The sequence below is a fragment of the Sebastes umbrosus genome, chromosome 14 (genome assembly GCF_015220745.1).
Source record: "Sebastes umbrosus isolate fSebUmb1 chromosome 14, fSebUmb1.pri, whole genome shotgun sequence".
In the NCBI taxonomy this organism is placed as follows: domain Eukaryota; kingdom Metazoa; phylum Chordata; class Actinopteri; order Perciformes; family Sebastidae; genus Sebastes; species Sebastes umbrosus.
Genome location: NC_051282.1, coordinates 25,798,573 through 25,826,462, shown reverse-complemented (window position 1 = coordinate 25,826,462; position 27,890 = coordinate 25,798,573). Strand labels below are relative to the sequence as shown.

Sequence of the window (27,890 nt, the reverse complement as noted above, 5' to 3'; positions counted from 1 at the left end):
CTTCATGACAAGCTAGAATGACATGATTGGTACCAATGGATTTATTAGATTTTCTAGTTTCATATGATACCAGTATCTCCACTCTGGCTTTAAAACTGTGCCCGCTACAAGTTAAGAATTACAACTTGCGTTAATGCATTGAAGAAATTAGAATTTATTATAACAAATTTGCGTTATTATTGCGTTAACTTTGACAGCCCTATTAATAACATAACCCTTCAGTGTGACTACTTATACATTCAGTATGCTACGTTTTGTTTTTATTTTAAGGATATGTAAAATGAAAGTAGAAAAAACATACCATTTTACAGTAATTCTACTGTATTGAAACAGTGGAAACAACCTGAACACTCTTAGTCACAGTGTTGCAGCCCCAGTGTGTGACAGGATGATGAAGGTGTGTATTTGGGTGAACAGAGACATCATTTTTTTGGCCAGTCTGTGCAGGGCGACATGTGTAGAGAACAGGTGCATGCTGACACCTAGTGGATTATGGGATATCACCCGAATACAGTGAGTCCAGAAGGAGGAGGAGGAGGAGGGTTGGATCAATGTGACGGCTGCTTACATTGTGTATCCATCTGGATGATTAATTACTCGCCTACAGGCTCGCTGCATGCATAATGAGTTTGTGATAAAGGTCGGATAAGCTTGTGTTTATCACAGAGAAACCATTAGGGTACATTTGCCCCGGTGTTAATTCCTAATGAGTTTGTTTTTAGGCTATTGCTACAATTTCAAACATTTTATTACGATAAGGGCGTAGGTTTTGGGAAATTTTGAGCTCCAAACACTTAGTTTCCTGCATTCTGGTTCTTTTTTTGCACCACTTTAGGGTGGAAATGCTTTTATTTATGTAAAGTAAAACACAAAATCCAGGCACCAGGTGACAATTCAATATCAAAAAATATAATTGGCCATAGTGAGGCTCTCAGGCATTCTGTATAGCTTTCAAATATTTATTCTCCTGAAGATCAACTTTTCTCATTTGGGTCATTTATTCCTGTTATGCAGCAACAATTCTCTCCCCATGAATTACTTAATCATATTTTCTTTAAAATGTGTTTAAAATATGTATAACAAATGGCTTGAATTATAGATTAAAGTCTTCTTTATAACATAAACAAAGAATAATGCACTTTTTTTTTTACTTTACTGAGCTTTTTTTTGGTACATGTGCTCGATTTTATCATGTCCCCACTGCAAAGTTATCAACTTCTACAAGAACTATAAGCCATAAAATGCTAAATATTCTTTAATTAGGCCATGTTAAACTCTGATTTTAAAATTAAATTCATTCATGGTCCCAAGAGGATGAATCCCTGGAGATCCCTATTTCTCTCACCCCATCGACAGGTCAGATTGGGTGGGTATAGACTTTTGAAAAATGCGTTTTAATCAATATTGAAGGGACAAACCCACAGAGACTTTTACACCTGACTCTGCAGTTCCACTCGGCTCGATGGGTGGATTTAGCCGCTTTCACCTCATTGTTGAAGCAACTCCTGTATAATTTGCAGAAAAGCTCCGGGCAACTCCTGTCCAACACCAAACGGCAGACAAAGTTAATGGAAGTTCTGGTGAAAATATAGTGGAGCATTAAGCTGCATTTCCCTCAGGAGTCAAACCAGGAGAGTAAATATTGAACTTTGTTGGCTGCCAGAAACACGACTCCAAATGAATGCTAATGTTGCCCTGCTGGATGTGTGAACAGGCAACTGTTTACTGTTTGAGACATGCATGCTTGTTAAAGCTGATGGAGAGATTACAAGGAGTACAAGGATACAGGTGCAAAATAAAACAAAGGAAACATTTTGACATTTAATCAATAATGCTAAAATTCCTAAATCATTTTTTACAGCTATACAATCTGGGGAAAGCGCTGATTTTTTTTAAGGCGAGACACCCCAGGCAAAAACATGGTTTTTGATGCACTGGTCAATTTTGAGATTTTGGGCTAATTTGCTTCCATAACACGTCTTCTTTCAGACTGGTGGAGAGAAAACATCCAAAATACACATTTAGGTGTTTATTTTACTACTTTATCTATTTGCGTCTTTAGATTTCTCCTAAATTCGCCAGAAGTTACCATTAGATAATGCCTCATTTGCATATTTAAACTTAAATTTACAGAAAACATGTTATACAAAGAATACTTGTCTTAATGTAAGTAATCAACTGGGGAAGTTTCATGTTGATATCTATTAGTTATTTTTTTTTAACCTATTAACTTGTAGTGTTTTACAATCCATATCTTTAAAGGACGTGTTCTTTTCTTTTTTTTCAGACACTTCAGTAACACTTACAAACTTTCTACTTACTAAGTTTCATCTGTATTCTGAAGGTTTTTACTGGGGGCTGTGTTCATATATCATTCATAGCCTGATTTATAGAACATTTCATTCCTAAAAACATGGTGAAAATGGATTTTTTCTATGGCTGTTGACAGTATTTTCTGATTTATGGAGTGATAAAAAGAGACATCTAAAATCCCCTCTGTAAAACCTTCGGCTCTGATATGTCAGCAAAATAAAAAAAATCTCAAAATGTGTAAAATGTGTGAAAATTAGCACATATTTGATAAGAAAATGCCTCATTTGCATATTTAAACATACCGTTTCAGAAAACATGTAATACAAAAAACATTGTCTTAATGTAAGTAATCAACTGGGGAAGTTGCATGTTCTATTAGTTAAATTGTTTACCCTATTCACCTGTGGCGTCTCCCCTTAAATTTAAGTTGTCTTTGCTTTATAAGCTTGTGGTTGTCTATCACGGCCTCCTTTGCAACACACTGAGGTCTAATCACGGCATCGACTGCAATCATTGCTGTTGATTTCAAAGGCTTCCAGGAATATTTCTCTCTACATCCAGATTTAGACAAAAAAAAACACAATATTTTTGGCTTTGTGGGTTTTATATAAACGTAGGCAGAGGACGTCATAAGGATTCAGGTGGTGTCTTGAACCAAATTAGCGGCCATGTGCACCACGGTTTATTAGGTTACCATGTGTCTGGAAGGCATGACGCCATTACAGCAGCTGCAACTACCCTGTGTGATATTTCCAGGCAGCAGGAAGAAATGAAGCCTGTTTCTCACTGGCAATTTACTTCAATGCCTCTTTGCATTATTTTTTGGCTTCATTTAACCTTATTAGCCTCACATGGACTGTGGTTTTCTGGCAATTTGGTCGCGCTCCTGAAAGAACCTGCACTGTGGAGATAAGAACACATTTAGCTTCCACGGGAACACTTTGTCATTGTCCGCTGAAAGAAACCCAGTAAGACAGAGGATGTGGAAGAGAGAGAGGGTGACAAAAGTGGAGGAAAGAAAGCCATTTGTGTGACGCTCTCACTGTCCTTTCTCCCTTTTTCCTTTCTCTGGGGTCGTGACAGACAGTATTGTGCAGCTTTCATCAACAGGAAGCGACCCTCCTTCACTCAGAGAATATGTGATCCATCCAACTACTCATATCCTTTCTCTCCGCTTCTATTTCCATCTGGCTGTCTGAAATCATAGAATATATTTGAGACATTATTCTATTTATTCTTTACAAATGTCCAAACCCACTATAGGGAGGCTTTCCAGTCCGCTACCTTCTCAGCTGGAACAATTGAGATACATAGAAAAATTCTTCTTTTGTCAGCTGTTTTTAAAGCTTTACGATCCAAGTCACGTCACAAATCTTCATCAGCCAATTGTCAAGTCAAGATGCAAATCATTCAGGTTTCCGATTATAATAATGAGCCATTTCATTACCCTTAACCTTTCCAAGAGTGGGCAACCTCTGGGTCTGGGAAGTGAAGCCAATGTTGAAGTGCCTTAAACTTGCATTCTTTCTAATAGCCAGCAGGGGGCGACTCCTCTGGTTGCAAAAAGAAGTCTGATTGTATAGAAATCAATCAGAAAATGAGCCTACTTCTCACTTGATTTATTACATCAGTAAACATTGTAAACATGAGTTTATGGTCTCAATCGCTCGTTTCAAGTCCTCTTCAATACAGCATGATGTTCATTTAGTAAATTATGGTTACATTTAGAGTCAAATAGACCATAAAGCAGGAGATGCTTTAGGGTGGGGCTACCTTGTGATTGACAGGTGATTGATGGCGTTGTCTGGTCTGGGTGGGCATTTTCATCTTACAACTTTCAAACAAACCCTTTCACAGTGTGTTTTGAGTTCAGGAAAGATAATTGTAACATTCTTGTCGCCTAAATATGTCTTATTCAGAGTTCGGTTGTACAAAACAGCAGTTCACAAACCAACGGGTGACGTCACGGTGACTACGTCCACTTCTTATATACAGTCTATGGTTTCAAAGTTGTTAGAGCATATTTGAGCTGAAACCAAGTCTTTTCAATGCATTTAAATTGAAGTTTATTTATTTTCTGGTGGGTACACTGGATTCCTACATGCAGATACTCAAAACCTATCTTGAAACCTTTGCTCTTACAGGAAAAAGTTGGGCAAATAGGCATATACGCTTAGCTAACTCTGGTTATGATTAGTTTAACAGTGGCTACATGCACAAGGCCTGGCACAATATTATAGTTAAACATTCAAAATGAATAATTTGAAGAAGAATTCTACAGAGAAAATGCTGTTTTTTGTTCATTTTTGGCACAAAATATGGTTTTAACCCACTGAGACCCACAATAGACCCATTTTTGCCTTTTTTTAGGGGAGAACAAGAGGTCTTTAGGGGGAGATACATAGAAGAGCCACATAGAAGTTGTGAACATCATCTGAAAGCTGGGAACATGAAGATTAATTTGAGATGCAGCGCAGCACTATGTGACAAGTTCTTCTAGTCATAAATCAGAAATAAACATGAATAACTAATTAAAATAAATTGTTTAAATGCATAAGGGTTTGCTGACAAGAGCTTCCCTCTAGCTCTAAAACTGAACGGTTACTGAAAGACAGTAAAGTTGGTCAGGATTGCCCGCGATCCCGCGGATCTCAGGGGGTTAAAAGCATCAATAATAATTCTTAGTTGCTTGAAACAAATGAATCACAACAGTACAATAAATGACATTCAGAACTGCATGAACATCAATGATTGAAGTCAGATAAATGTATGCTGTACTATATTAAGTTGTGGGGCTACAGTGTGAGGCAAGTAATACCATTACTCAAAACGTTCTGAACGTAATGGGAATAAAAAGAAGTTATTGAGCTCTCCATTTAATCCCTTTGACTGAATTTACTTCAGGCCTGATAATAAAATATGGAATTATAATATAAGGCCTGTCTGACATTATGTAACTTTTTATTGCTTCAGGATTGAAGTCTTTCCTTTCAATTCACCACAGGCATTAAGTCCTATAGGTCTAAAATCTCGTCAGTCCACTCTTCTCAGCATTTCCACTCTGCGTTGTATTTGTGTCTCATGATTTACGCATTATCCTTGCGCAAGCTCTTCCTCCCGTTTCATCACTTACTCATCGCAGGAAGCAAATGAACTTGAGACCCATAGCATCTTCAATTTCTAGTAAGATCCCATTACTATTGGTGCTCACTGGGCAAGGGCCAAGTCTAATTAACTTTTCAAGTGGCTCCCACATCTAGGAGAAAAAGAGAAAACACATCTTATTCACGTTCCTCCAGGGATTGAGTCCCTCCTCGGTTTATGAGACCACTCAATCCTGAGACAACAGCCACATGCGTGCCCCTCAACTAGCGCAGCTTGAATGAAGCGATGTGATGTGCTAAAGGGTCTAAAGAGGTCAAAGATTGAGGTATACTGTAACAGAGAAAACAGATGTTCTGAATCAGAACATGGAGATGAAAGCGGTGTAGAAGTAATCGTCAGACTGTTGTAACCCTGCTGCCTCGGAAGGAGAGGGTGTGAAAATATGAGTAAATGAGCATGAATCACTCACTTTTCATTTCCTGTAAGAATATTATATGCAGTAGGGGTGATATGGAGTGCCATTTTTAGATGTTCTTGTTAATCAGTGTGCCATATCAACATTAAGTTTATCATTAAATTGATATATGACACCAAATCAAAATTAAATCTCCAACAGATCTGTAATTTTATTCCATATAGCAACATTTAAAAAACAAACATTTTTCTCCCATAATCAGGACATTGTAATTGTATATAAGAGCACTATACAAGAAGGCCGTCAACCACATCTGAGTGGAAATCATTTGTTCATCAGCAATAAAATACAAGTTACGAGAACACGATTATTAGTCAATCAGAAGCAAAGTAGGGAGGATTTTCGCGTAAGGGGAAAAATCAATCAAATTACCTACGGGTGTCACGATTCTCCGAATCCATGATTCGATTTGACTTTCGATTATCGATTGAAAAATTTATTTTTCAGCACTGACTGCTATGCCTTCATTAGACTACAGAGTTTTAATTCATGAAAATCAAAAGATCATTGCCAGTCATTATTGTGAAATAAACCCTGACAGGGCGATGTGGCACCTCCACAAAGCTTTCATCACCCTGAAGGGGGTTTATTTCACAATAATGACTCGCTAGCTGTACATTATCCCGCTTATTACACGGCTACTTGCTTAACAAATCAATAAGAGTCCATAGCAGCGGTCTGCTATAAAGAAATAACAGACTGTAGAACTCCGTGATTGACCAATCAGAATCAAGTATTCAACAAAGCCATGTAATAACGAAGAGCATTTAGAAATCCAGTATATCTATGGACGCAGTTCTGATCTCAGACTCTGGAGGACCATTTTTGTGTCAAATTATTGATTTCTTAAGTAAGTAGCTGTGTAATAAGCGGGATAATGTACAGCTAGCGGGTCATTGTTATGAAATAAACCCCGTCCCGTCAGGGTTTATTTCACAACAATGACCGGCTCGCTGTACATTATCCCTTACTTAGGTCCCTTACTTCAGGGGTCAGTTATTTTTCTATAAATTCCACCAAAGCATACCCCACCGTGTGCTGCATCTGTAAGAATTGCAGGTTGTGTATCAAAGAACAGTCTCGGTTCAGGATTATACATGCAAAATGATCATATCCTTGCAATCTCAGCGGACTCCTGAATGTCATCAATTTGTAACAGCTCAATATCTATTGAAGCATTTTATGTGAAATAAAAAACAAACATAGTCAATGTTAATGTGAGTTCACAAATAAAAACCTTGTACAGTCCAGACTCCCCCAAAAACCCAATTCGTTTAAAATCCTGCCTTAACTAAGTAAATGACTCGTTTTCATTGTGCTGTTCTTGAATGTGCTTTCATTATTAAGGACACTCCATCAACGCGTTGCTCTCCAAACCACAAGGGCGAAATCCTTCTCGGCTACGTGAGAATCCGTCTTGCATGATTCAGTAAGTAAGATCACTGCCCTTGACTCAGTGATTCATTCACTTCTCTGTAACATCAGAGCGAGTGGCTGTTGAAAAAAAGGACTGATGGCGATGACTGCAGGGACAAGTCTGGTTTCATTCAGCAAAATCAATAAATGAAGCTGTTTAGTTTCTGCTCTACGGCTTACACCGGTATATTCATCATTTAAATAATCACTTTAGAAAATGTTACGGTTTTTAACTTTTCCTTAAGGCCATGTATTGTTCTGTAAAATATATGATGTTCTGTGAATGTTCTACATGGCCATATAATAGACGTATGAACTCAATAGGTTCCAGTTAACTGTATGAGCTCCCACAGTGCGTATAAGGATATATTATATATTATTAACCCCCCCCTGATGGCAATTCATGGAGAACTACAGGATATTGCCCATAGAGTTCATTGAGTCAAGCACAAGCAACGCCATTAAAAAATTATTCCTAATGTGACTGAACCATCACACAGAGAAACTGAAAGCCTAATTAAGTTTGGTATCACGGGCAGTTCAAAAGGCTCTTTCACTGGGCAAAAGTCTCAGGACTCAAGACGAATTTCGCAAACCCAACTGAAAACCATCTCATAAAACAAGAGGATTTGATTTATACATGTATTGAGTGATTGCATGTTTGGTAGTTTTAAAAAACAGCTGCCCAAGGAGCGATTTTAGTTAGCGAGAAAAAGGAAAACGGGTTCAATAAATTGTTAAAACTGAGAGCCTAGAGGTTGTCCAAATCAAAATGACTGCACTCTGTCAAGGACAAGGGCACAAACCAGAGAGTAATGGCTTAGCACCAAGTTTGGTGTTCCTCTGCCAGAGTGGATTGAATTATTATGTTCCATAAAAGTTTAATGGGATTTCAGCAGGCCTAATATATAAAAGGAGGGCTGCAAGACTGAGCTGCTGGGCTTCGGTCTTTCCTTTATGGCTTTCTGCACTTCGTACCATCTGAGAAAGGATTACTGGGCAGGACGCTGCCAAACAAACAGCTGAGTGGACACAATATTTCATGGTTTGGATTTTGATTCACTGACTGAGGCGCGTAATCACGTTGCAAATCACATTCAGGCAAACGTAAGCACACCTTTTAATGCTATAGTGTCTATCTCTGCCAGGAGAGTCTTTAGCAAAGACTTTGAACTACTTTTCTCCATCGCTGCTGAGCGCCGAGCGGTGTAATTTAGAAGTGTGTTTAGTGCAGGTCCACATCTTAGGGTCAGAAATTCCACTTAAAACACAATCAGTCGAAAGTGCACCTCACATTTTGGCTTGCAACTCCTAAACCTTTTGATGTATAATGAATCTTCTTTTTCCCCTGAGCTCTTTTCAAATTAATTTTGATACAAAAACATCTGCTGAATTGAGAAGTCTTGGAGGAACAGTGTGTAGCATTTAGGGGGATCTATTGGCAGAAATGGAATATAATTTGGGCTGTCAATCGATTAATCATAAATTAATCGCAATTAATCACACATTTTTTATCGGTTCAAAATGTACCTTAAAGGGAGATTTATCAAGTATTTAATATTCTTATCAACATGGGAGTGGGCAAATATGCTGCTTTATGCAAATGTATGTATATATTTATTACTGGAAATCAATTAACAACATAAAACAATGACAAATACTGTGCAGAAACCCTCACAGGTACTGCATTTAGCATAGAAAATATGCTCACATCATAACAGGGCAAACTGCAGCCCAACAGGCAACAACAGCTGTCAGTGTGTCAGTGTGCTGACTTGACTATGATTTACCCCAAACTGCATGTGATTATCATAAAGTGGGCATGTCTGTAAAGGGGAGACTCGTGGGTACCCGTAGAACCCATTTTCATTCACATATCTTGAGGTCAGAGGTCAAGGGAGCCCTTTGAAAATTGCCATGACAGTTTTTCCTCGCTAAAATTTGGCGTAAGTCTTGAGCGTTATTTAGCCTCCTTCAAGACAAGCTAGTATGACATAGTTGGTATCAATGGATCCCTTAGGTTTTCTAGTTTCATATGAGCCCGCTGCAATCTAAAAATTGCAAGTTGCGTTAAAACAATTTTGCGTTAACGCATTATCACGTTAACTTTGACAGCCCTAGATATAATATGAATAAGTTTGTTTTCTTTAGTGTAAAATCACCTAAAAATAAGAATCGCCGTGTTTTCGTTACCTTAGAATGAGCCGTTTATATATACAAAGGGAGCGGGTCCTTTTCACGGAGCCGGCCGCCATGTTTCTACAGTAGCCCAGAATGGACAAACCAAACATTGGCTCTAGATAGGGCCATTCACGTTTTCATGTTTTTGTGTCGGCCACCGTAGTTCTCCTACACGCTTGGCCCAAGGGAGAAGTTTCAGTTGGTTGCAATCTGCAACATCACTGCTAGATGCTGCACCTTTAACAGTTGCAAATTCCTGTGTTTTCTTTGTGTATGATTTTTTTTTTTGTACATTCCATATTCCTCACCATTTTAAATGCATTTCCCTTTTAGATGCGTTTTTCTATTTCCAACAAAAAACATTTGCAAAGCCCATTTTGGAAGCTTTGGAACCTGCATTGTGTACATTGCCGCTTTTATCGGCACATTCCCACCTTTTACGGCATATTACCCACATAAAAGTGTTATGAACCCACTGTTGTCACAACATGGTTTGAATGTGCAAATACATTCTGAGTTAATGTCACTTTTATAGACAACAGTGTTGCAACATATTGGTCAGACAATTCTGAATTATTCTCAGGGCTGTCTTTGGCTTATCTTTGCCCAATTGCTTTTCTATCTGGCCTGACTCCAGATGTGCCTCATTTTCATTCAGAGGCAGACAGTCCCAATTTAACCTAGGGCACTGTCACTAGGTCTTCTGCAAGGCTTTGTATTGTACACAGAGCATGTAAAACAAATATACAGAGCATGAGTGAGCATATAATGGTGATGTTTTAGATGATCTTATTGTCTCACAACACAAAAATCTTCAGGACATTTTGCACAATTAGATTACAGAGTGTGTCACTGACATTTAAAAGCTTTTGATCAATGTGGACTTTTACTTACAGTATGCATTCACACTACAGCTGGATTGATGTTCATTGCTTTTCTGTCACAGTTAACAATAAAATGTAAAAGGTCAACTTTGGTATTTTTCAACCTGTACCCTATTTTCCCATGTTTTTGTGTCTAACTAATAGGGACAACAATTTATGAAATTGGTCCAGTATTGAGGGAGAGCGCTGTAGCCTGCAGCTGCTCACAGGCTGCAATATGATGCTATTGGGGCAAGCTGACACCGTCATTTATGTCCACTAAAAGTGCTTGTTTTTTGCCATTATCTAAAGGACTTTCAACATCATGGCTGAATATTATGATGATTTCCACAATGTGGATGAGGTCTTTGAATTCGATGGCCGCCCGTCTTTATTTGAGCCAGAGTATACGGATATTCAGATTCCACAATGACACTTCTCCCTGAGCGAGACTTGGAGACGATAACAAACAGAACGGATCAAGCGAAAGATAAAAAAAACAATTTATTTCTCTGTAGGGTCCTTTCCATAATGTTGTCAGACACTTATAATAACAATCTGAGCCTGTCAGTGGCAAAACAAGCACTTTTAGTGAACGTAACGTTACATTGACGCTGCTCACTTGCCCTCACAGCTCATTTCTCGGCTGCCGGTTACAGCATTATCTCTCAATAATGGACCGATTTTAAGGATTGTTGTCCCTATTAGTCGCTTAGACACAAAAACATGGGAAAATAGGGTCCAGGTTGAAAAATGCCAAAGTTACCCTTTAAGCTGATCAGTTATGAAAGCATAAGCAACGTTTGCTACGATTGCGAAAACGGAACAACAACACAATACATTTTACATCAACGCAAAGTGCCAAATGTTGCATTTGTTCTTTTTACTTCCAGTATGCAGAGAGAAGAAATATCATTTCTAAAAGTGGACAGCACAGACAGAATATCACAATATCTAGCCGTTAACTATACTGCAAAGCATGCAGCAACATGGGCACATATTCTGTACGGCTGAAATCAACTTGCAGGATCCCACGAGAGCACACTTATCTTCTGCCCTGTTTCTGTGATTAATGTATTTACCAGTAGGATGAGTGTAGGACGTTTTTAAACGGGAGGCACAAACTCAACATTTTCTCTAAAAGTCACATTGTTTTAACTTCTACATTGGCCAAATGCTAACTGCTTTTCAAAAGCTGTGAAATGCAAATTTTCTCTGACCCATGGATCAACATGCAGTAGCTGTTCTATCATGAAATACTAGAAACTAAACCAGTCCTGACTGTGTGCTAGAGTCTAGGTGGCTCCATTGCCTGCTGGTTATCTGCTGCAGAATCAGCAATGTTTTCACATGACTTGATCCACTGATATGAACAATATTTAAATGCAATATGGGTGTAGCGAAGATGCAGAAGTCCTCCTCAAAGGATTTTATATAGCACCCGTCAAAGAGGAAATGATCCCATGCAACTTCACTTCCCATTTTTGCCCGTGTTCATATTGCATGGCAGTGAATTTGCATTTGGGTCGTAGATGGATCTGCTCTCTGTAAATTACAAACATGTTTCAAAACAAAGAAAACCTACTGCTGAATCAAATGTGACTTACAAACACAATACATAATTATGGTCAATTATACACAATACATAATATTATGTAATTAGTTATACAAAATGTACATATGGATGGAATATGGCAACAAAAGGCTGAAATTACTGAAAAACACTTAAAAAAACAAACAAATACTGCTTATACAGTATCTACAGTAATTACACACTGAGTGGTTAGCCTGTTTGTTCTGTTTGCATGGCCACATTTATAACATCATTGTATATGGGACAATAGACAGAAAATGATACCGAGAGGATGAAAGGCAGCTGGCGTCACAACAAGCGAGTGAAAACTGCGTCACTTATTCACCATCTGTGTATCTATAGTTGCAGCAGTGATGTAAATCCAGCTCGCTTGATGGTATTACAATACTCTTCAAATCTGTTTTTACTTCAGTACCAAAAATAAATAAGTAAAAGCAATAAAATACCATCATAAAACATCAATCTATAACATGGCGATGACTACACCAGAGTCATAGCGCCCCTTCATCTGAGTTATTCTGGCAGCCAGCAGGAGCAGCAGGCCGCTGGCCACCTCCAGGCTGTAGGAGAGCCAGGCGATGGCTAAGGACCAGCCGAAGGAAACGTCCACGTGGGCGAGGTTCTCTGGGGACACGACCCGCTGGAACTCCTCCATGGCCTGATTCGAGTATTTGATGTAGATGCTGACCCCGGAGAGGGTGAAAAGACCTGTTAGTGCACAGAAACAAACAGATGGGAAAACAAACCTTCCAGATTTGAACACATTACCTTGTACTTGTCCAGGCTGTTCTCATACACCGCTCATAGCTATATCTATGAAAGGTAAATGCACTGCAATTCATATATATCCCACAAAATAAATTTGTATGTAATCCACAAAATTGGCTCAAAAAACCCTTGGTGTTTGTACCCTGTGTGAAACCAGAAGTCAACATTAATTTATTTGTCAAGTAACTTCTGTACTTAAGGTATATGAAGGACGGAACCTGCCAAAATAAAAAATAAATGAATTAATAAATAAATGACTTGATAAATAAATACAGTAAATATGTCATTAAAGTTAGCAAAAATAATATAAAAAATAAATGGAGACATTAATTAATTGATAAAATGTGACATAAATTGATATTTCTGTTTCAATTTGCTTCTTCATTTATCTTTATTTATTTGCTTGTCTGTATAATTTCCCCCTATATTTTTTATTATTAGTATTTGTTATTTATTTTTATTTATTTTCTATTTATTTTTAAATATATTTATCTATTTATGCATGATTTTCCCTTTGTATTTCATCACATAATTATTTCCCCAAACTTATTTATTTCTATATTCTTTCCTTTACACATTTCTTTTTTACATTTATTTATGCATTTCTGCCTGAGGGGGCTGTCACTCAACATGTGTCATGGGGTCAGATTGCATAGATCGACTACATGCTAGCCAGCTAGCTGCACCCCAGTCTTCATTATCGGCTCCGTACAGCGGGTCGTCGACCTGCTGCAGCTCCCCCCACTGCTGCCACGGTGTGCAGATCAACCATCTGAACCTGAAGTGTTTCACGGACCCACCGTTAAACTCCTCCCCGAGGTTTCTTTTTTTTTTTTACTTTGGCAGGTTCCGTCCTCCATGAAGTTACGACACTTCCGGAGTTATTTTAAGAGAAACCACAGTCTTTTCCTAAACTTAACTAAGTCGTTTTGTTGCCTAAACCTAACCAAGTTGTTTCCTGTGAAGATGGAAGTTTATTTTGAAAAGACTGGAGCGGTAATTGACACATACGCCATGTGTTGCTGGACAAAGCACGAAAAAATTAGGAAAAACTTGAAGTGTTGTACGAGGATATGTTGACCTGTAACACTGACTGATCCATCTTGAGGAATTGTAATGAATTTTCTAGACGTGAGACCCTTTAGCTGCCTAATCAAACACCATAATCACCATGATGTATTACACTTTTTACAAGGAGGTCATTAAGGTGATAATGCATTAATTAGCAAATCCTTCCCTAACATAATTGTCTTCACTTAACTCAATGGACGGTATTAGATAATATAGACCTAAGCCTGTTAATGAGAAACAATTAGTATAATCCTAAACCATAAAAGATTTAAAACCGTTTCAAGAAAAAAAAAAAATTGTCTCATTCATATGCAAATTATTCCAGCAAGGTGCCTCTATTCATTCGTCATTTACTCTACAGTGGGAACCTGTGGAATTTCTACTGTGTATCATTTTTGATTTTCCGAACGGACAAACCGCAGAGGTGTGCCGACAAGAATAACATGAGTGAATGTCAACCCCAAAACACTTTTAAATACAGTGTAGTCACCGCTGCGCAATTCAGACTGACCTTTAGCGTGGCACCGTGGAGGGCAGAAGCACAACACAGGGTAATCATCTGCTACATTTAGACCCTGTTAATTACTGGTCATTTTAAATCACAACTGTGGTCTTGTCTCTCAATGTCTACCCATGCAGTGTGCCTAACTGGCACATAAGCGCAGAAGATAGTGAGAGAGAAAGAAAGGTTAGCAGGTGCAAATGTCATTAACCATGCTATAAGAAACACAGCGGACCTTTTTTTCAATAGCAAATCATTTTCACATATGATTTTAAACTACAGTGTTAATTGCGGCCTACTGGATATAATTGGAGTAAATGCCTACACCGATTTGTACAAGTACTCATGAACACAGTCTTTCTTGCACTCAGGTGCAGATTGCAGTTGATTAGATACTTCAGCAAGGTTTCCCCTTCATTTCTACTCTACAGTACATCTATTTTGCATGTAAAGTCTTCTTTGTACAGCACAGTCTGACTTCGTATAGTTCCCTTGCACTTCATGTGAGGTCTACGTTGTTACTGCACCCACAACACACTAAGGTTTCGTGCTCAATTAGAAAAGCAATACCAATCTTAACATTTTAATGGCATGAAGGTAGCTTTTTAAGAACAACCTCGAGTTGTGCAGAGCTGCAAAATCAGACCCGAGGCCAGATTAATCAGTACGCCGCTACGTGATGTGAGTGCTCAGAGTGGAATTTCAAAGACAGAATTGACACATAGCTCGACATTAAACTTGTATTTAGTCTACCGTCTCTCATACTAAAATTTCAAACTCCGAAGTAGGTAATTTCTTGGCGTGTAGACTAGAGTGTATCTGAGTTTGGCTTGTGTTCAAATGGGTGTTTTTTTTCTTCACTTAAAGATTCAGTAGGCAGAATGTTTTTGGCATCATTGGGCAAAAAATCCATCCAAAGTTCAGCAGCAGGCTGCTGCTCCCCAGGTGCTCCACAGACAGACTCAGGAAATCCTTTAACCCCCGAGCCATCAAACTGTACAACACCTCTCTGGAGAGGAGGGGGACAAAAGAGGACAGTCTGCAGGACAGTTAATGCACACAGTGCACTTTAATAGACAGAGCTACTTTTAAATCTGCACACCACAAACAGCTCTACTCTGCACCTTTATAGACATGTTTTACTGTATTCTACAAACAATGTACAGCTTAATTCTGCACTTTAGTCTATTTTAACAATAACTTCTCTACCTCAGTTATTATCCTGCATTATATTCCATATTTGACATTTCTTAATATCTATATCTACTATATTCTATTATCCAGCACTATATCACTTTCTGCACTATATTCACATTTTTAATAGTCCTGTATCTCAGTTGTTCCCCCGCACTATATTCATTTTTAACAGTTTCTTCATCTCCTGTTATTTTTATATCTGGTATATTTTTTTATACTCTGTATTACTTACTTGTGTCTTTTTACTAACATATTTGCACTATGGAACTGTGATGCTGGAAACTTGAATTTCCCTCAGGATCAATAAAGTTACTATCTATCTATCTATCTATCTATCTATCTATCTATCTATCTAACCTTTCAGCATATTGTAATTCAAGTGTTCTGAGAGAAAACTAGACTTCTGCACCTCCTCATGGCTCTGTTTTCAGGCCTTAGAAAATTTAGCCTGTGACGGGAGACCTTGGCCAATCACAGGTCATTTCAGAAAGAGAGCGTTCCTTTGTTCCGGCTGGTGGGCGGTGCTTGGTATTTCCTCAGCTGTTCTCAACCTGGCTGCCGGGTTACAAACGTTCTCATTTTGCAGCTAAACAGTACACTACAAGATATTTCTGAAAACATTTGAGGAAATGTTGAAATAGGAATTACAGTAACAGAATATTGATTCATATTTGATCAGCGCTGCCTAGTTTGACCGTTTGATCGGCGAGTGATTGACAGCAACTCAGAGACGGCAGGCTCCAGCTCGGTTCTGATTGGTTGTTTTCCTCCGGTCTGTGAAATCCTACAGATGCCATTAGGAGCACCTGGAGGACACAACAGGATTTTTTTTCAGATTACCTGTCTCATGCCCTACTGTCAGGATATAGTGACCGTTTTATAAAAAAAACTTTTTAAAATCATATTTGCTCCATTTCTAGCCACTGCTGCTTTAAGTTAAGACCACCAATTGATATCAACACATTGTTGTCTGCAGCTTCCTGATCTACACAAAGACATGTAGCCTAGAACTGATCCTCGAATAAATATGATGTCAATGGAGTGTTTTTGCAAACATAGAAGCAGCGCCATACTAGATTATGAAGTGTGAAGAGGGTTTTGTTGTTGCCTGATGATGCAGCTGATTAATGAGATGCCGAAATCCGTCAAGGACAAAGTGTTCTTTATTCATCTCTGTTTATGATGTTTTAGTTGTGTTCACGGTCCTTCAGTTTGAAAATAACAATACAGCAACACCTCAAAGGTTAAAACAATATGCATCAACACCTTTCTGATATTAATTATTAGACTGGATAGGATAACATTGGCAGATGATACTATTATTTTGCCCTTATTTGTACTACTGTTCCTTCAGGACATTAATCTGCTCTGTCTGCAATGAAGGAACGGTAGATTTGGTGAGACAATCAAGACCAAACTTCTTTTGACAACTTTCCAGCAGCTAAATCTGCATAAGCTGAAAGGAACATTTTAACCTCACACAAGCCTCGGTTTTAAAATGAAATAGCTGTTGTTTGGTCTTAGCGTACTATGTTAATCCTTTGGATTACAGTGTTGTTGCAAGTGACAGAGCCAATTCTCAGGAGCAACCCTGGCTCTCATGTTTCCTGTCTGACCATCTAGTCAGACCTAGTAAACGGCCATTTCTTTCAAACTCCACAAAGTAGATGATTGGACTCTCTGAGGGGTGCATGGTTTCAGCGGGTTCGCTCAACTGCAACTGTTCAGAGCCAATTTAACATCCATTCTTCTCTCGCTCCTCTGTGAGCTGTAGCAGATCCAATGCAGGTTCGGCACTGATTTATATGACCTTTAGTTTTTCATTTTCATTAGTGCCTACGTGATATTTAGAAATGGTGAACTGAGAAAAGTCTTGATGAATTGAAGTAAATTGGGGCTGCGTTTAACAGCTAGATCAAAACATCCCTTTACAAACTCTCACATGACTAATTTTCTTCAAGAATTCAAGGTAACACGGTGTGAGTAATTGATATACAAATGATCCTTTTGTGGATGAAGTATTCCTTTAAAATAACAACTATTATACAGTTCATCGAGGTAATTTCAATGGCTTCACATGTGCTCAATCAAAACAAGACGCTTATGACGCCTACCTCTCAAATCACATTAGATGGTTACAGAACAGTTTTGATTAAACAATAATATATCTTTATGAGGAATAGCAGAGAATAGTTATTTACTTAAACTGGTAAATGAAGCAGCTTTATTCCTCTTTGTCCCTCTGTTCCAGAGGTGAGGAAATGAAGATGGAACCATGCTGGTGAAGATGAAGCTCAAATAAGAAATGCATCAGCCTTCAGTCTGGATTCCCATACGGATTTCATCACTGAAGTTGAGTAGCTGCTATGTGTGTTCATTGTGGAAACCATAATCATTGTCAGAGGGAAATCTGTTTCCATAACAACTTATTTGATTTCTCTCATGGCTAGATTGACTTCTGGCAGCAGACTAATGAATGTGACAGAGCCACTGATGGGAAACCAGTGGGCAACATCCAGGTCTGAAAAGTGAAGCCAATGCTGAAGTGCTTTAAACTTACATTCTTTCTAACAGCCAGCAGGGGGCGACTCCTCTGGTTGCAAAAAGAAGTCTGATGGTATAGAAGTCTATTAGAAAATGAGCCTACTTCTCACTTGATTTATTACCTTAGTAAACATTGTAAACATGAGTTTATGGTCTCATTCGCTAGTTTCAAGTCTTCTTCAATACAGCATGATGTTCATTTAGTAAATTATGGTCCCACTTAGAGTCAAATAGACGATAAAGCAGGGGATGCTTTAGGGCGTGGCTACCTTGTGATTGACAAGGCTCTACCACGGCGTTGTCCGGTCTGTGAGTTGTCCGTGTTTTCGTCTTTCAACTTTAACCATTTCACAGTGTGTTTTCAGTTCATGGAAGTTAATTATAACATTTTGGTCACCTAAAAATGTCTTATTTAGCATTCGGTTGTAATTAGCTCCACCCTCTTGTGTCACTTCTGGTTGCAAATATCCAAGATGGCATCAGCCAAAATGCCAAACTTGAGGCTTCAATGGCAGTCCACAAACAATGGGGCTACGGAAATGTGCCTATTAACTCTCTTGCAGAGATTGAGATGAGAATGATACAACTCTCATATCTGCCCTTCAAGTATGTAGCTCGAGCCAGAAGATGAATAGCTTAGCTTAAAAACTGGAAGCAAGGGAAACAGCTAGCCTGGCTATGTCCAAAGGTTGTAAAGTATTTGCCAATCAGCACCACGTAAAGATCACTAATTGACAAATTATATCTTGTTTGTTCAATCGGTACGCAAACAAATGTAAAAAAAGATTTGGTTTTACGGGGGTTACGTGCGAAAAAATGATTTCTTGGCCAGAGTGTTTTTGATCTTATCATCTAACTTTAGGCAAGAAACTGAATGAAGGTATGTCCCAAAATGCAGAACTATTCCTCTAAGTTGTCTTTCCGTTATGTTTGTAAGCTATTCAAGTTGTAGTTCCCTCACTAGATAACCTGTTCTGCTTTACAAGCGAAGGAGAGAGTAGCACAGAATGAGCAATTTCCAACAGTGGAGGGGCTTGGGGGGGGGGCAAGATCGTCCTAGAAGCAGCAATTCTGAATGGGAGGCCGCAAACGAGGTAACAGCAGTGTGTGCCTTATTGCTGATTTCACACTGACACCGAAGTTGACATTTTCCATTATGTTGTGATCCAATGTATGGAAATAAATGAGGTGGAACAATTCTCATTATTGAATCTTTCAGTAAGCACAGCTGAATGTTATTTAATATAACTATAATATTATTTCTCGTCTGTTACTTCTCTTGTGGGACCAGACGGTCAGAGATGTTTTGCTGATGAAATGCAGGAGGTCAGGATGACTTGGGGATACAAAGCAAACAGTTCTCTAAAGCACGACAACAGAATAAAGCTTCTTTGACATTTGCGTTATGCATAATTAACAATAGGAAAACCAGTGAGAGAAACGTGGGCTGCAAGTATATTTCTTAGGCTGCTTCTCTTTATGCGGGCGTATGTTGGTTTGTCTTTTACAGGAGCCTGAAGTTAGATGGAGAGGTACGTGCTTTGGGGATTGTTTGGTTGTTTCCCGATCTGGATGATGCCATTTCTCCAAAGGACTATGTGAGTATTCATTAGTTTTGTTAGAATTTTGCTGTTCTACAGAAATATATACAATTGCATGTCATTTTTGTGAGTATGTGAGACATCCATGCGGAAGATAAATTATAATAAATATCTCAATAATAAATTATTACATTGCTGTCGATGAGCTTCTGATTGACCATTTCAGTGTCCATTGTCATTCATACACAGAAGAGAAGGATTTTATCAAAGCAGACACTGCAGATTTACAAAGTACATGTGGTTCAGGTGATAGCCTGTACTGATGCCTTTGATTTCACTGGTGTAAAATGTGTTTTCCATTATGATTTTATTTAAATAGGACCCATTATGCTAATTTTCAGGTGCATACTTGTATTTGGGGTTTCTACTAGAACATGTTTACATGCTTTAATGTTCAAAAAACACTTTATTTTTCTCATACCGGCTGTGCTCCAGCTCCGCTCTAACTAGCTTTGTATAAGGGCGGGCCAAACTAGCCACTAGGCAGGTATCATGCAAATGTGTTACTTTCTGACATCACCATGTTACAGAAGAAAAGGCGGGACTTCAATCAAGGCCTTTCAGGCAGTTCAGGAGCAGCGTTTCTGTGGGGGAGAATAACTCCCTTTGACGTGGACTTTGGGCTTTGTAACTTTGCAGACCTTTTACATGAACAAAACACTACATAACACACTACAGGAAAGGGAAAAAGCACAAAAGCATAATAAGTCCTCTTTGATTTCAAAACCTCATGCAGTTTTAGGAGAACAGAATTAATTAATGTAAGACCCCTTACAGTTTGTCGAACAATACAAGTTACTTTGCTAATCTTTTGATCTTCAGAATGATTTATTACAGCATGAAAAATAACATCAGCTGTGAGCTTTTAAAATAACGTCCTATGATTATTAACAATGTGTGCTACAGCCAGAATGCTCCTGTCTTTACCTTTAACTCACACACACTCACTTATGTCAGTATTTTTTTCATTACATTAGATAAACAAATGTACACGGTATGATAACCGTCAATTTTATGTATGATAACCCTATTCTGAAATGATACTAAACTTAACACTTCACTTAACACAGTCACTAGTGTGGATGTATATCTAAACACTTGGCCAGTGTCAATACTCTGTTGGAGTATTTTGCTGTGCATTTTTCTTTTTTACCCAGTATTGGATGCAGTTTTGAAAGTGTAAGAGCTGCCTTTTTGTTCATAGTAAGCTTGATTTTGATTAAATCATTGCACTCAGCCTACTGCCTCCTCATCATTACCTGCATTTTGGGTCCAACCTGTTATCCCTGAGAGTACCTGACAGTAAGTGCTTGCAGGTCTTTTGATGTAGAGATGTGGACAGGCTGTTTGGTGCAAAGCATGAAATTAGTTGTCGGGGAGGCCGGGCCTGTCAGCAGAGATGGAGAAGTAAAAACAGTAATAAGACCCTTTACTTCTGTGAAAGATTCGTGCATTCAACCTCAACCGTACCCAAATCGGGATTCATTCCCTTCGAGTTTTGGACCTCATATGCTTTTCTTTGACGGATATTCTATTTATTGTGCTTGCGCAACAGCTGAAACCCACAGTGAAGGGAAAAAAGCAATCTTTATGTTACTGTATTGCTGATGAAAGCATATCCTTGTAGTGCCATTTAAGGAACCTCTTATTGTATGGACCAAACCAAGGACATTTCTGCCCAAAGAGGACTCTCCAATGCCCTCAAAGAGGATGATGCTCAGTTTTATCTTTGAGCTTCAATTCTGTTGGTCATTCAGTTTATACTTTAGAGCATTCGATATTCTTTTCAATACTCCACTGCTCATAAATGCTCATAGAATGGGTTAAATGCAGAGGTCAAATTTCTTATATGTATGTATATGTATATGACAAATATAATACAGTTTAATTTTAAGTTTAAATAGAACCATAATTTACTAAATGAACATCATGCTGTATTGAAGAAGACTTGAAACTAGCGATTCAGTCCATAACCTCCCGTTTACAATGTTTACTGAAGTAATAAATCAAGAGAGAAGTAGGCTCATTTTCTCATAGACTTCTATACAATCAGACTTCTTTTTGCAACCAGAGGAGTCGCCCCCTGCTGGCTGTTAGAAAGAATGCAATTTTAAGGGTTTATGTTATGTGTGAGGCAGATGTGCAGATAAGAAATTATACTTTTAAGAGTCTACAACAATGCTCTTTTGAGGCAGTGCTTTAAGATAAATGCGTTTTACCAAATTTCATGGCAATCCATCCAATAGTTGAGATATTTCAGTCTGGACCAAAGTAGGGGACCGACCAACCTACAGACAGACATGCTTTTAAGTGTTCACAAAGTAAGTAGTACACCAAACGCCCGGGCTGCTGTGCCTCATGAGATCATATTTACATTTTAGGAAGATTGTCTGTTTATGATTTGACTGTCCGAGATTATCGGGACAACAGTCTGTTTAATAGGCCACAATATGTCTAATGGACTGTCTTATGTAATCACACTCAATTTCAACAAAAAGGAAATTCTATTTTGTTTATTTTCTAAGGACGCCCTTTGAAAACCGAATGACACAAGAGAATGTGCGCTGATGATTCCAGGGCTAAGTCTGACTGAATCTTTCACTCAACAACAAGCTCTTCTGCTATTATGTGCCACTTTATCATGATCAGCAATCACTCCACATGCTGTAATCAATACTTAATTATGTCCATCTCCAGAGTGAGAAGGTTTGGTGTCGATGGGCACTTTCATAGGCCATAGTCCGTTTGGCTAATCCTAATCAGAGTGAAATTGTCTGGTTCAGAATCACAGTGCACAAATTAGAGCAGACCAATTTTTTTTTAATATATATATATTTGCTGACGGGCATGTTACGAAGGAGCAAATTTATCTTTTTTGTCTCAAGAGTTGCCACTTCTACGCAGGGAATCGCAGACTTTGATATATTGGTGCCGAAGTTTTTTCACTTATACCCTTTTCCCACCAAAATTAGCACATACAGTATATGCAGTTTTTGTATTGCTGGGAACCCACTGAAATAGGCCATAGACTCCTTTCCCAATGCCATGGTATGACTTTTTTTTTTCTTTTCTTTTTTGGTGTGTCATGTTCAACGTCACGGACGCACCGGAAAACAGGGTTAATAAACAGTGTGAGGCCAGTGAAAATGTTACGGTGGTTACTTCTTTCTTTATATCTGTTACATATTCTGTCTCTCTTTCAAACTCGAGGCTGACTAATTTGGAACGATGTTGGACAGAGACGGACAGACTTTGTGGCTGAGATGACAAAGAGTGGCAGAAGCAGAGCTGGAGCCGATAGATAGGCTACCCGTGGCTACTGCAGAGTCATTTGTCCCGGGAATGAATGCTGATTGTAACCTTTTCCATTGAAGACAAAATCCAGATGTCAGTGGGTTTTTTGTCCTGTTGGAAAGTGGATTTTGACTCAGCACTGATCTACTGTGCGCACAAATCCCTTCTCCTCCTGTTTATCCTGAATGACTTTATAAATGTCACTATTTTTGTGGACTTTATTCAGCATATTCTGTATGTTCTCTTTGACCAAGATGTCAAACAAACATCGGACTTCTGCAGAAGTCCAAGTCAGTCCTTTCCCACTCATTTTAACCTGTCGTCAATCTCAGAACCCATCGGTCTGACGACGCATAAGCCTCTGGGGGCAGGGGGCTTTATATTTCTGGGGTTCTGGTGTAGCCAGCGGATATCCGGCTATCAAGACTTCCTTTTCTGTGCGCTGCTCATTGTTTACAGTCCAATTAGTAACTTGAGATGCAAAACTGGACTTGGAGCTGAGAGACAAGTAGCCTCCAATGAACCAATGAAAAGCTAAATCATTATCAGACCGTGTGGCCGGTGGGTTTCCAGGATTGAATTTCAGCCAATGCGCTGCGCCTCTTTTGCTCTCCACACGGACTGTTTGACGTGATTGGTCGATACTACTCAGACTCCAAATGGAAACCAGAACGCTTCCAATGCCAAAATCTTGTCCCGTTGCCTGCAGATTCTACACGTGAATGCAGAATCTGTTCACAGAGATTTACTGTGTCCATCTCAATAACAGCCCGCGCAGGCAGCCTGCCTTTTGGTTTGCATGGGAACGGTCTGAGACCACCTCTCACAAGCAGTCTTTTACCGATTGTTTTGGTCCGCACCAGAGTACGATTACTGCGTTCACAACTGCCCAAACAAACAGCACCAGAGTTTGATTAAAATGGACTAAATGTCGGCGCCCTTAAATCATGTTCAGGCTCATCTGGAACAAACTTGTAATTATGATTTATTTTATGCAAATCTGACTGACAAGTGCTACAAAATCATTGTCAACTACAGACTGTATTTATTCACTCCATTCCACAGCATTGTAGTGTTTGGTAAAGGGTGTCAAAACAGTGATATAGCAGATGGGAGTCCCATCTCCCACAGATGGATGCACTACTATAATTGCATCTGAGTGTCTCAGACGGATCAATCATGCTTTTGTCTATTCACAAAATGTGACAGAAGGATCGAATAAAAAGAAGGAAGTTCTGAGCGGTATGCCACAGTTTCTCCTCATTTCCTTATAAAATCCCCATTTCTACTCTTCTAATAATGGCGTGAGCAAAAACATCATAACTCAACTCAATTAGGTTGAATGGATTTTAAATGTCCACACAGATATGAATTATGTAGCTGCAGACTCTACCTATAACAGTCCTCTCCTGTTATTTACACAACACTAATCACTGTTTTATTATTGGACCTTAGTCTCAGAAGATTAAGGCTGCAGTGGGCAGAAAGTTTTTGGCATCATTGGGCAAAAATTCCATAATAACTTTTCAGCATATTGTAATTCAAGTGCTCTGAGAGAAAACTAGACATTATTTGTTTTCAGGCTTTATAAAATCTAGCCCGTGCGTAAGACTTTGGCCAATCACAGGTCATTTCAGAGAGAGAGCGTTCCTATTGGCTGTGCTCTGGCTGGTGGGCGGTGCTTGGTATTTCTTCAACTGATCTCAACATGGCTGCCGGGTCACAAACTTTCTCATTTTACAGCTAAACAGTACACTACAAGATGTTTCTGAAAACATTTGAGGTGAAAAATAGACATTACAGTAACAGAATATTGATTCATATTTGATCAGCGCTGCATAGTTTGACTGTTTGATCGGAGCTGATTGACAGCTGCTCAGAGACGGCACCGGAGGACACAGAGGCACATGATTTTTTTTCAGGTGACCTGTCTCATGCACTTCTGTCAAGATATAGTGACCGTTTTCTAAAAAATAGCTTTTTTTTAAATCAGATTTGCTCCATTTCTACCCACTACAGCTTTATAATTAGATTTATGCAGTTGCCTTAAGTCAGAAGTGAATCAGAAGTGAGAGCGAGCAGTTGAAATTGAATTTTTCAAGGTTTTCTATGTGTAGTTAACGCACACATAGGCACCTGTATATGTACAATGTGCCGCCCACACACTTTTTCACGCGCTGTACATCTGACATAACCAAGCAAAGGATTCACTTCAAAGCAGCGTACACGCCAAGTTCATGCAATTGCCATCGGCTAAGGAAAAAACATCTATGTGGACTCACTGCAGAAGAGAACGTAGGATGCGGATCCAGCCAGCAATTTGGGACTGCAGGCCAACGAGCTGACGAGTCCAAAGATCCAGCCGAACACCAGCAGGACCAGGCTGAGGGGCAACAGGATGACCACCACTTTGTGCAAGCCTGCAAACACACATTCACATGCAAACACGCAGTGCTTAAATATTTTAAAGGCTTTGATTTTGTTCTACAAGTCAGCTGGATATACTGCTGAGAGAAACCATTTGCAGAAGCAGTTGGGGAGTTTTTCTGATTTATTTCTACCATCCAGGGAGCCATCTCCATTGTCAGTTGGGTATGAAAATCAACTTGAAGAGTGTTGAGGCTCTCTTAAGATAGCTTCTGTCACAGTAGGGGGAACAGTTTCAGAAAACACTATCTTTTGCGAGAACGTTCATGTTTGCTTAACGTGTGTTTTATTGGATTTTCTGACAGTACGCTGTTGCTTGTGAATGTAATATCTTCAGCAGCCAACTGCACCTGTAAATTAATTTGTGAGGAATCACTGACTCACTATTTTAAAATCCAGTTGATAAACAAAGCCACTCACCAAGAAGTTGCCTTTCCGCTTCTGACAGGCTGGACATATTGGCTGTGAAAGAAGGGATGACTGAGCTCATGTTTGCTCCTGAAAATGTCAAGGGAAAAGGTTACACATGACAAGACGTGCGGACGGAGCTGTAGGACGAGAAAATTGTTACTTGATAAAAAAAGGTCACTTCTTTTTATCTTATAATTGTGCAAAAAATCAATATGTATAGAAATCCAACATTAAACCATAAGACATCTCTGATTGACACATTTTCTCAGCCCTGCATGTTGAGTTTTGCAGAATAAAGCTCAAGCTGCTGCTTCTGTGAGCTCAGCCGGTGCAGCAGAGAACAATAGTGTCAGTGCATGTTCCACCTTTATGTCACAGGTGCACTGCTTGAAGGGCTTCAAACATCATTTACCTAGCTGCATGAACTGTGGGCGGCACCAGCAAACCCATTGGACACATCTGGCACCTCAAACTGTGCAGAATGCAGCTGTGTCAAATAATATCCTTTAGAATCTCTTTTGCAGCCCCCCCCCCCCACCCTGCATGTTCACCTGCAGCTGCCTGCAGGGGGCTGATACAGATGTGAGCGGTTATACAGTTGCTACAGATAGCTATTAGAATAGAAAGGGAATAACTACGGATATTAGATTTTGCATCTGTTATTGCACTGTGGGGATCATTACTCTCTGAATGAAAAGTGGAATTTTAAGAATCTTATGAGGAGTTAATAATTCAGCACATAGCCCAATCTGTGTCATTTATTTCTCCAAACTAAAAACACTGGCATATGCCACCTCTTCTGTGCATTATTAGTATCACAAAACTAAGATTCACAGCAAGCAGTTTTTGCAGAGTGATGAGGAATAAATCAATGAAATACAGCTGCTGCTGACAATGAATGCGCAGCAACATGATCCATGCAATGTTAGATCCCAACACCATCACATGCAATCCACAGTATAGATCGATTTAGTCTTTTTTTTTGTCATCATGAGAGACGATCAATACAGGAATTTGCATAATAAGCGTTTTATGCACAACAGTGTTGATGCCACATGATAAAATACTCAGAATTACCCCATAGGGTGAGAAGCAGTGCAAAAGTTATTCTGGGAAAATGAGGGCTGCATCTGATTTTATTACAGCTCAAGACATAAACCCTCTAAATAAAAAAGCTCATGCAAACTACAGACTATAATGTGTAGGCTTTAAGTTGAGCTGACATACCTTCAATAATTCTCCACAGTCCAGAATGAGAACTCAGGTCGTCTGAACCTGTGCAGTTGGATTTATTCACATCGATAATGTACCAGTAATCAGTCCCAATAGCCACAGCGAGGAGGGTAAAGCTGAGCAAACCTATAAACCCAGCAGTTACAACCACCAGTCCGTACCTCATTATATATATATACAGTCCACTCGCAGAGCGCAGTTATACTAACAGCAGTTTTTATATTTGTCTATTCTGCATCGACGCTCCAAGATGTGCGATGCGTAAAAGCTCTCCTCCACTCCCAGGAAAGTGCTGCTTCTTCATGGCAATCACTGTCCTAAAACGTATAGTTTAAGATAGAAAACTGAGCAATGCACATCCCAGTTAATTGTTTACTTTAAAAAGGAAAATACAAACAAAAAAATCAAGAGAGGAGAGGAGAGATGCTTCTTTCTCCTCACCAGTTTTCCAGCACACTGACAGGTAATTGAGGCTCACAGCGCTCTTGGATTGAGACACTGTGTCAAGTTGAGAGAATAAAACGCAACATTGTCGGTGCGGAATTCCAGAATAGAACGCGAGAACGTGTTGTGAAGGTGCTTGGATTTATTTTTTAATGCAACATCCGGTCACTGTTTAGTTATCTGATATGTACTTGACTCTTACTGTAGCTTAATTGCAGACTATTTTCAAACGCAATTGGTTGCTGCCCTGACCAGAAATGTATAACTGTACCCAGCCTACCAGACTTAACTATTAATTCTAATTCTCAAATGCATTCACATAAAGCTGCTGAACGCAGAGTAGCTATCTTGAATGAACGATAACAAAAATGTTTTATTTACTTGAATTTAAAGTTATTTTGCACTAACCATATAATGGTTGTCCTTAAGGACAAGTACCTTAAGTACCTTA

General features: G+C 39.0%; 1 protein-coding gene across 1 annotated transcript; it reads right to left on the bottom strand.

Annotated features, from left to right (window-relative positions):
• Positions 1-10,262: 10,262 nt before the first annotated feature.
• On the bottom strand, positions 10,263-27,522 carry LOC119502311 (transmembrane protein 235). The gene is made up of 4 exons (XM_037793199.1): positions 26,990-27,522; positions 25,772-25,849; positions 25,207-25,344; positions 10,263-12,655 (listed from the first exon to the last, which is right to left on the bottom strand). Exons 1-4 carry the CDS (start codon positions 27,159-27,161, stop codon positions 12,411-12,413), a joined length of 633 nt encoding a protein of 210 aa, XP_037649127.1. The 5' UTR covers positions 27,162-27,522; the 3' UTR covers positions 10,263-12,410.
• Between the last annotated feature and the right edge of the window lie 368 nt (positions 27,523-27,890).

Excerpts from the sequence above, each read along its gene's own strand:
- LOC119502311 (XM_037793199.1), bottom strand. The coding sequence starts at position 27,161 with ATGAGGTACGGACTGGTGGTTGTAACTGCTGGGTTTATAGGTTTGCTC. Across the intron at positions 25,345-25,771 it reads AGCGGAAAGGCAACTTCTTG|GCTTGCACAAAGTGGTGGTC; the intron begins GTGAGTGGCTTT and ends GTGTGTTTGCAG. Across the intron at positions 12,656-25,206 it reads ATCCTACGTTCTCTTCTGCA|GTCTTTTCACCCTCTCCGGG; the intron begins GTGAGTCCACAT and ends GTGCACTAACAG.